Genomic DNA, 10,763 nt, shown 5'->3' on the forward strand with positions numbered 1-10,763 from the left:
ATCAGAAAAAGTATACATTAGCATATTAGGTACAGGTAGTTTGTCACGTTTGTTTTCTGAATAATCTACTTCTGTAGTAAATGTCTATGTATTACTGTACACAAAGAATACTACAGAGACTGTTGTGCTCTTCTATCATAGTTACTGGTGCATATTGCTTTTAGTGGCCTATGACTAATACTGCATACTTGTGTGTATAAATAAGACATCACCTCTTTATTTTGATCTGGCAGTTAAGCATACGCAGCTATCAAAGATGTTGATAAGAATGAAGCACAAGTATCTACCACAGCTAGTCTAATAGATCAATTTGCTCTTTGTTTCTGTGAGATACATCAATTACATGTGTGACATTAGAGCAGCTTCTGGCTCATTGCTGTTACACAATTTAAACTGTATTGCTAGCACTATGAAACCTAACGGCCACCAGTAAGTGACATACTTGTAAAAGAAAACCCCACAAATTTTACATTTCAGCTGATGAAGCCAGTTTTGGTGTTGCATAGAATTTCAGACTGTATTGTTTTGCTGTCATTTCTTGAAGGTAAGCGACTAAAACCCAGAGCTAAAGATGTAGAGGGGAAAAAAAAAAAAAAAGAAAAAAAACCTAAGCTAAGGATGAAGAACAGGAGATACCAGCGTAAGCCTCCGCAGCACTTCACGCAGCACTTCACACAGCACCAGTACCAGCCACAGGCTACAGAAGTCTGAGGGCTGGGGCTGAACTGGAGCCCGCCAAAAATAACGGCCCAAAGGGCCGCGCCCTCGCGCTGGGCTGAGGGGGCAAAGGGCGGGAAGGGGTGGAGCGGTGGCCGCGGGTGAGGGGGCGGCCGGCGCCGCGGGCACTGGGCCCAGCCCCGGCGGGGTGGGAAACTGCCGGTCCCGAGCGGGGGAGAGGGCAGCAAGGGGAGAAACTCGCAGGAACAATTAAATCCGTTAAAATTAAAATTAAATTGCTCCTCACCTGTGGAGCTGGCCCACATGGTGTCACGTTCAGTACTTGAAGAACGTGGGACAAGAGCTGAATATCCACAAACGCGTGAACAAAAACATAAATAAAACTGTATCAGTATTTTAAGCCCTGCTTTTCCTTTTTAACCACTATTCTGGGTTTTACACGTGGGTGTTTTTAATTGTATAATTTAGGACTGGTTGCTGTGTAAAATCTTGGCTCTCGGCAGGATTGGAGCCTGTCCCTTTCCTGTAATCCTTTTTCTTCAGCCTTGGAAGGCTTTGGCAAGCCATGTTACACTTTTTACATACACCTTTGTGACTTTGATAGCTAGACTTTGTTTCATTTACTTTTCATTATTGCATATGTTTTTCAGCTTGTGACAGACATTCTAAGCTTTCAGATATACTACCAGATACTTATAATAAAAAGCAATTTGAATTCTGAATAAACTAAATATCCTACATAATTTGTCAAAGTGTAAATATTGGTAAAGCACAGTAACAATGGATTGGTCCCGGTATTTAGTTCAGAAGAGTGAAACCTTTTCAAGTGTCTGCATTTATGCCACAAATTTGTGGGTGCTTGTATTGTCCTGGGAGACCAGGAGTTAAAAGCTGTTTGGAAGTTAACTTGCCCTAAGAGTATAAAAGAAGCCTCTGTGGCTTTAGTTCCTAAACTATGTTTGGAAATGCACTGTATCTGTCCTAAGAAAGCTCTTCTTAAGAAACAAACTTCTTGAATATTAAATGAGGTAAGTGCACAAAAAATCTCTGTATTTCATTTTACAAGGAATTATAACCATTATGGTACCGCCAGCAATAAAAGATAAACTGTATGTACTAGCACTGCATGTTTGCATTTTGCCATTCAGTCTTCAAACTGCTGCGGTGTTTAAATTCAGCAAGCCAAGATTCAGAGCATGAGTCATTTTTTTCAAGCAGGGTGTAAATAGCTGTTTTGGCACCACCAATAAAGAGACTGGGGTCAAAGGGCAGTACAGACTATCCAGTGCTGTAAAATACAGCTTTTTTGCTTTGTTTAATAAATTACTTACTATGATTAAATATCTTACAGCTTCCAAGTACAGCATTAATACAGTTGAATGTTTAAGTAAACAGTTGCTCTGTATTAACTCGCTGTAAGGTTCAACAAATCTGTATGCATAAGCTGAAACATGGAGAGCAACTTTTGTAGAAAATAACTTCCTGGCAGAATCTGTCTAGATAAGTCCTATGTTTAGCTTTCTTTTCATAGAACCATGGTATATCAGCCTGGGTTATAAAGCCTCTTCCAGTCACTAGCCAAATACTGTCTCAGCCACTTGAATATAATACTAATAAAAAGGAATTGTTGGATAAACATTCTTTATTCCCTTGGAATGTAACATTTTTTATATTTATATCATGTGTCAGATACTAATTGCAAATACTTATGTCATTTACAGCAGTAAAACTTATTTTCTGTTTTTAAGACATTCTAAATATTACTCTAAATGTTTTGATCCTCATGATGGAAGTTATGGCTGTTCTTTGGCTTAAATTTCAGAAGCCTATCTGAATGTTTTTGGAGATGGAAGAAGTCAAGATGTTGACTAAGGGTTTTTGGGGAGGAGGACACAACTATTGTCCCATTGTGGTCTATATCTGTTTCCTTTTTAATAAGAAACTGCAGAAGTTAGAAGGGTCATCACTGGCAAAGTTCTTTCAGTGTGTTAGAGGTCTGTGTTAACAGATCCCAAGACAGAACTAGAGCCAGGAATACTAGGTAAGTCAGTCATGGATAAATTGCACTTTAATTTCAGCTACTGTTCCTTCTAATTGCTGTTCTTCAGATACTATAAAACAAAAAAGGTCACACAAGCAACAACATGCTTTGAGGAATTCAGCTGTTCTTGTTTTTTTAGATGAAAGTACTTGATGTTTCAGCATTATGTGTTGGTCTAGAGCCAAGATATGATTCATATTTTACCGGTTGTGCTCACTTTAAATCATTCTGCCCTTGTAAACTGTAATGTTTATATAACTTCAAACATACATGAGTATACATGTTACACCTAATTTGCAATGAAAAAATGTCAGAGACATTTAAGTGCATTATTAAAGTTTACATTAAAAGTATTTTCATACTGCCAGTAGTACAAGATTCACTTATATATTAATAGAGATTGCCTGGAGAAGTTAACTTTTGAACCGTGTAGCAGTACCATTAACAGACTTGGAGATATTACTAAATATGGTAAATGAAGGAGGGGGGGGAGCTCCTCAAGAGGGAGGAGCATCAGGTTAGCAACTCCCCACCTCGCAAGGGGAGTTGAAAACTTAGAGAAATGGTAATTCACTTTCATTCACATCTGACCTAAAGAGGCTTAAAGAATTTCCTATTAAAAAGAGTTGTTTTTTTTTTTTTGAGACAAACGTTTTACTTTATAATTATTTTCTGTTTTGCTCTCAGCAATTCTTATAGCTGCTGAAAAGCATGACTTCCTCTTCCGTTGCTGATAAACCTCCAGTAAAACGGGTTGCTATCTTCGGGGGAACTCATGGCAATGAGTTATCAGGGGTATTTTTGGTCAAGCACTGGCAAGAGAATGGAGCTGAAATTCAAAGAGCAGGAATGGAAGTGAAACCATTTCTTACCAACCCAAGAGCTGTGAAGAAGTGTACTAGATACATTGACTGTGATTTGAACCGTGTTTTTGACCCTGATAATCTTGGGTAAGAACAGTTGTACTTTCTGTTGTTCTACTTTTCTGTTTTTTAAAATTGTAAGGAGCTTGCTTTCCAGATTAAAATGTTAACACAAGTTCCACTACTATTTTAACTGCAGTCACATAACTGAAATTACTGACCTTTAACCCAAAAAGAACAAATTGCATGAGTGCTAACAGATTAATTTTAAAACTTGCTAGCAGAGTCTCAAACCAACACATAATCTTAAACACAGCATTTTAAATTACTATTAGATTAGCTGTATTTGTGAAAATTTAAGTAGTGCTGTTCTGAGTTACAAAGTCATTATTTCTCACATGTCATCTTGTGCAATTCAGCTTTGGAGATCTGAATACAATTATACTTGCAGGAAGATAGCAGATAAAAGCAGTTTAAAGGTAGACATACCTGAGCATCTGAAAGAATGACATACAAACCAGGGAAGTATATTTAATTTCAGTTATATGCAGTAAAAGATGAAAACTTGAAATTAGCTAAATTAGAAATAATGAATTCTATGGCAAAATGGTAGCCATAGTTAATTTATTTTGTTGTTGGTTATTACATATAAGATAAACAGACTTTTTAACACATAAGTGTTAAGGCTATTCTTTTAATTGCTTGCTTAGGAGAAACATATGGGGAAAATAAAGTGTTTGTTTTCAGCTGTTTTGAACATAAAACACTTGAAAAAAAATATCAGATTAGATACCTGCAGGTTGTCTTAATTTTTTAACCAATATTTCTCAGTAAATCCTGTTAAACTGCCCAGTCCTATTACAACACTACTGACTGTTTGGAATACCTTCACCTGATCCCTTTAAGTGTAGGCCCTTCAAGATTACAAATGATTTTACAAAATAAGAAAAAGGAAAGTAAAATCCTGATACTACTAAAAGTAATTGTGGGAGTCCCATTGGCTTCAATAAGAAGTAGTAAGTTAAGTTTTATGTGAAGAAACCTTGAATTTCAAAGGCAGAACTAAAGTGTACAAAGGTGGATTATGTGATACACAGAGTCATCAAAATATAAAAAGGAGTTTGAGGGGCTCACGTAAAAATTCTAATCCACCTCACATCCCACCAGTAGATCAACTGCATGTAGACATTCCTAATAGATTATGTCTTGCCATTTCTAATACTCCAGCAGTGGTGATCCCTAATTTTCCTCAGCAACCTCTTCTGATGCTTAAATACCCATGCAGTTAGTAGGGTGTTTAACTTTCTTTATTCAACTTAATACCAGTATTTCTTACAAAATTAAAATAGTACAAAGCTTGAGCTATACTGAGGGAAAAAAAAACCTCAACAAAACAAAAACACTATCTCAAAAGATAATAGGTGTGTCTATATTGTACTTGGGTAGTATCCCAAGCCTGTCATCAAAACCGGATTTGCCGTCTATGTGGAACAAGTCTAAACCTACAGCAGCTTTGTACACTGTTAATCTGTAAAATAGATGTCTTTGTGTTGTACATCAGTTTCCTATAGAGCCCTTATACAGACAGGAAGCAGATCTCAGACCTTTCCTCAGGCTAAGATAATATTTTTGAAGTGTAGTACAGACATAGTCACCTGAGATTACAAGTACTGAAACCTTGGAGGAACGCATTTGAGATAGCAAAATCTTCTATGAGCTTTGATGGTCAGGAGGGCTCAAAACAATAGACTGTAAAAGTCTGATCAGAATATGAGAAGACAAGAAATAAAGCAAGTTACAAAAGACCTTGTGGGTGATGTCCATGGTAAAAGGGCATGGACCAGTATCTGAATACTGTTTTCAGGAGGAGGCGGATCCAGTCTTGGAAGTGATTTAAGTGATTGATACATTTTGAGTTAGTTTTCTGCATAGGAGAAAATTTGAGGATGTAAAGAAATAGGAGACAAGTAAATAGTCTCCAGCTAAAATCAGATGGAAAAATTCTTACTACCTTTCTGCACAAGATACATAATAGTAAGACCTGTTTAACAATCATAATTGCTTTTTTCAAGCACAAATTCATCAGGTTTTAACAGTTTGGTAACTAAATAGCTGATTTCAACTCCAGTCAATTATGGAATTTAAGTAAAAAGGGGATACATATTTTGTTGACTGTAAAGCCATGGGATGAGTTTACTAATTTCTTTGTACTGATATTAACAGCAGGACAGTGGTGGAAGATATTCCATATGAAGTAAGAAGGGCTCAGGAAATCAATCATATATTTGGTCCAAAAGGTAGTGATGATGCGTATGACCTTATTTTTGACCTTCACAACACCACTTCTAACATGGGTGGTACCCTTATTCTTGAAAACTCCAGGGATGACTTTACAATTCAAATGTTTCATTATATCAAGGTAAAACTAATTTAAATGAACTATTAAAATAGATTATTACTTGTAATGTTGTATTACTATATATTATTTTGTAGTTTCTTTAAATATACTAATTTTTATTCTGCAAAACTGTTTAAAATATTTAATCACTCATAGGATGTTTTTTTTTAATCAGAGATAATTAATAATTTGATTATAATATCAGGTAATACAGATTTGAACTAATCATAATCTTCATGTATTAAAATGAGTGGTGGTAAGACTGATGGGCAAAGATGAATGCTCAGAATAACATCTATGAAAATGAATGCAATTTAATCTGCTTTCTCACTATCTGTCAAGAATTTAGATAAATTTGGGTCAGACGTGCTAATTTTATAAAATAAAGACACGTAAAAAATAATGGCACTAGGTAATGACAAATGTTCTCTTCATCAGTATTTATAGGAATAGTGATATGCCTTTAGAAGCTGTATGATTCTGCTCTTCCTGAAGCTGATAAGTATTGGTAGAGTGAAGTCTGCAAAAGCGCTGGCTCAAGCGTAATCTGGTTGAAGTACTAGTGACCTAGACAGTGACTGATGAAATCAAAGTTAGGCCAACAATGTGGAATTTTAATCCACATTTTTCCTTAGAAACAAGGTATATTTTAACATTTGATTTTTTTCTTATTACGTGTATCCCATTTAAATATTTATAAAACATTTGAAGCTATAGAAGGCTTATGACTAGAACTATATGAAGAGCAATGGTAGGAAGTCATCAGGAAAGAGGCCTGAAATAGGTTCCTATGTCAAAAAAAAAAAATATATTTAAAATAAGGCTTCGTTCACAATCTATGTTTCCATAAGAGAATCATAAGTCTAACACAAAAAATACTTGAAATCTGCTTTATGATATTTTGATTCTAAGTTTTGGAACACTGATAAGTAGATTTTTCTTCCTGTTAGCAATTTAAGACTAGAACTGTGTTCAGTTATATTAGGAGACAACAAAGTTCAGTGGAGTATGCCTGGCATGAGTTAATAGAAAGGAGACCAACAAATACAGCTTTGTACATTTTCTAAAGATGTCCTACTTCTTTGAGGGCCATGAAATAAAGGCAACATATTGAAGACATTGTGTAAATCACTTCTGCATCAGTAATCTTTTGTGGCACAACATTTTAAAATATTTGCATAACAAAGAAATTTTTAAACAATCTCCACAGAATGCTTTGGCTCCAGAATGCTGTCCTGTTTTGCTGATTGAACATCCTAGCTTGAAATATGCAACAACTCGATCTGTAGCAAAACATCCCGTTGGTAAATATGAAAAATAGACTACTTTAACCCACCATCTATTATTTTTAAATATACCTGTTTCCAGATCTGTTAGTTACATTACACAGAATGCTCTGATCACCAGTAGCTATTTGTTTGACAATATATTTACCAGATCAAATGTGTATGATTATGTCTTCTTCCAAAGAGTTCTGATTTATACTTGGCTGACAAAATACAGAATCCAGATGGAAATTCTTAAACTCGGTTAACCCACTGTTTGCAGAAAATATTTATAATACATGAGGATAAGGAAGAAGTAACAGTTTCAGAAGAGAAATGTTTACGTCCTCTAAGTGAACCTTGGCTGAAACGCTGGTTGTTAGCCAAGAAGAGGAAAAGAGACAATGTATAATGGAAGGGGGAAACTATGTTCTGCACAGAAGTGGTTAACTTTTTCATTTGTGAAATCAAAACCATAGCCATAGAAAAAAAATCATTAGTTTGCTTTTCATATTAAACACCGAGTTCTTTAAATTGCAGCATGGAAAGATAGGATGAAGAAAAGAATAAAAGAAATTAATATATATAGTGACCCTTCCTCTTACCCTAGTAGCACACTCAAAAATGTACATAGGGTTTTTTTAAACTGATCCTGACTGCTGAGCTAAATTTTCTGTTTGCCTTAAAAATCACATAACTCTGTACATTACAATTCCTCTTAAACATAAAACACAGACCCATTCAGATATCTGGCTTTGCTGTGTAATCTAAGCATGTGATATATTACAGCTGTATTAATAATCTCCCTCATCTGCAAACAGGTGTGGAGGTGGGTCCCCAGCCACAAGGTGTTGTTAGAGCTGACATTTTGGACAAAATGAGGAAGATTGTCAAACATGGCCTTGATTTTGTGCAACTTTTTAATAAAGGTAGAGTAAGCAATGAGAGAACATAGACCCCTGTATTGTATCAGTGGACTACTCCAGGAGAATGTTTTTTTTAAAAAATAGGTTGGGCTACAACATATTACAGTTAAACAGGTAAAAGGGGGCAGGGGAGGGTTGTTCTCTAGACCACCCAAGCATGGTGTCAGAAAGTCAGAATTCCTGGATAAGCTCCTTTGGGTAGCTTTAAGGATATTTCCTCTTTCTGAAGATTCAATAAGTATACTTGATCTTAATGTTACAGCTGCTTTGAGAATCTGAAATACTAGCTAACAATATGTGTGTAGTAGTATGTACATGGAGAACATACATAAATTAATACTAAGAAAGAAGTGTTTATGTACCTTCCATGCATTATTATCTAAAATTAAAGTACAATTTTGTAAGATTTTGTTAGACCTGTGTACTGTCTAAAATACATACTGACAAAAATAGATTTTTAAAGTTATTTTAGAGTACATTTTGTCAGTGGGCTTTTTTCTGGAAGTAGAAGGAAAAGAATATAGTCATGCATGTCAGAATCTCCATTGTGCTGGAATGTAAAGATTAGATAATACTGATGCAATTCTCTGTTGTGCAGCACTATGAAGCACAGGCCTTTCATTGATTTCTTCATCTATAAATTACATCTTCTTAAGTATACAGTGAAAAGTCACATTTCAGCAGCAAATTTAGGTCTGGGCTTCATATGCTACAATACACCACTAGACTATCTTGCGGCAATTTGGCTTCAAGGGAACAAAAAGTCAGGAGCTAGACATTCTTAGGATATATGAGCTAATCACCAGCATGTAAACTTTGATGAGGAACAACCTGATTTAAGCCATTCTAAAGAGAATAAATAAAGTGTTGTTCTTTTTAACAGGCAGTTGTTCATTTTGACATTAAATTACATTTATTCTTTCTAGGAAAGGAATTTCCACCATGTTCAATTGAGGTTTTTAAAATAATGGAGAAAGTAGATTATCCCAGGAATAGGAATGATGAAGTTACTGCTATTATTCACCCTAAACTGCAGGTAAATTCTAAAATAGTTTCCATTTGTGACATAAGTATTCCTGTGTTGCTTCTGCTACACTGTAGTATATTTTAATAGTAAATATTTAAAATTACAATATTGAATACTTTAGACCTTCCCTATAGTAAGTTCTGCCACTAAGGTCATACAGTATTTCAGTAACTGACTTGTGAATCACTGAATCCTACATCATTTTTGAACCTAAAACTGAAAAGAAAAAGGCAATACTATAGCTTATATTTTAAAATATACAACTGATTTTGAATTCTAAAATGAGGGTTTGTTTTTAATCAGTTGTTAGCATATGCAGTTTCCTTTTAGTTCGCCTTTACTGAGGAAAACGAGGGCTTGAAAACAAGGGCCAGAAACCTGAAATTACATATTGAAGACTATAAGGAATTATTTTTAAAGCTTTTCCCATAAACTGGAGAGAATAGAATTATCGAGCATACACTGAGAAATCACATGAAATATACAAAAATCTGAAAGTAAATATATCCTATTTATTTTCTTTCTCTAAGGATCAAGACTGGCAGCCACTGAACAATGGTGATCCTCTATTTTTGACTCTTGATGGAGAAGTAATTGCATATAAAGGGGACTGTACAGTCTATCCAACATTTATTAACGAAGCTGCATATTATGAAAAGAAACAAGCTTTTGTAAAAACAGTAAAAATGAAACTCACAGCAAAACACATCAGATCCTCAGTCTTAGACCAGAACACTTAAAATCTTATTACAGATTTTCAATACAAAAAAATAGATTTCTCCTCTGTGAAATCCAGTGTGATTCAGTAGTAATCCATAGAATAAATAAATGCAGCATCTAATTTAAAATTGTAACTTAATTAACATTGTGGAGCACTTTTAAGATGAAACATACTGTCATAATGGTAATTATGACTACTGTTTACTTGTTCTAATAGATTACTATAAATGCAAAGAATAAATACTATTTTTATGAAGTTTGTTAGTTCACACTATATAAAAATGAACAATGTACCACATATGGGTTAGCGGCTATAAAACTTATATACAGCATGATGTGGAAAGATGCTCATCCACAAAAGTACATTGTATTCAAAAATTACAACATTTCTACTTTACAACCCCAAACCTCCAATAATCAACACTTTTTAAAATGGAGTGATCCTTGAAACTAATACCTTGGATAAACATGCAAAATATGAGAAAAAGGAAAAGCTAGGAAGAGAGAAATAGAATGAGGGTACGTATATTAAAATTAATTTATATTATCTGCATTTGTGACTAACCCTTACTGTGCTGAAGTGGAAGCCTTAAGGTTTGTTTTGGTTTTATACTTACAAAGATAAAAATAAGGTAAAACCAAAAAATTTCTGAGAAAAATACATTTTTTACAGCTTTTTAAAGTATTACATGATTAATTCAAGCTGTTTCTGATTTAACATTAATTTAAAAACAAAAATGTTTGACTTTAGAAAGTGTCTAGTAGTTGGAAACATACTGGAGGAACATTAAAATTCAGGAAAAAGATGTGCTTATCCTGTGAAACTTTTGAAGAAAATTTCTATT

General features: G+C 34.6%; 1 protein-coding gene across 2 annotated transcripts; it reads left to right on the plus strand.

Moving 5' to 3' along the window:
- The first annotated feature begins 1,626 nt into the window (after positions 1–1,626).
- ASPA (aspartoacylase) lies at positions 1,627–9,950 on the plus strand. 2 transcript variants are annotated; one of them, XM_009972693.3, is made up of 7 exons: positions 1,627–1,706; positions 3,407–3,669; positions 5,806–6,001; positions 7,191–7,284; positions 8,067–8,174; positions 9,098–9,207; positions 9,729–9,950. In XM_009972693.3, the coding sequence occupies exons 2-7, from the start codon at positions 3,431–3,433 to the stop codon at positions 9,936–9,938; spliced, it is 957 nt and encodes a 318-aa protein (XP_009970995.2). In that variant the 5' UTR covers positions 1,627–1,706; positions 3,407–3,430; the 3' UTR covers positions 9,939–9,950. The 2 variants fall into 2 exon arrangements, with proteins under 2 accessions (XP_009970995.2, XP_032860733.1); XM_033004842.2 differs by lacking the exon at positions 1,627–1,706 and having other exon boundaries at positions 3,332–3,669; positions 5,809–6,001.
- The last annotated feature ends 813 nt before the right edge of the window (positions 9,951–10,763 follow it).

The sequence above is a fragment of the Tyto alba genome, unplaced genomic scaffold (assembly GCF_018691265.1).
Source record: "Tyto alba isolate M040663 unplaced genomic scaffold, T.alba_DEE_v4.0 Super-Scaffold_19, whole genome shotgun sequence".
Classification (NCBI taxonomy): domain Eukaryota; kingdom Metazoa; phylum Chordata; class Aves; order Strigiformes; family Tytonidae; genus Tyto; species Tyto alba.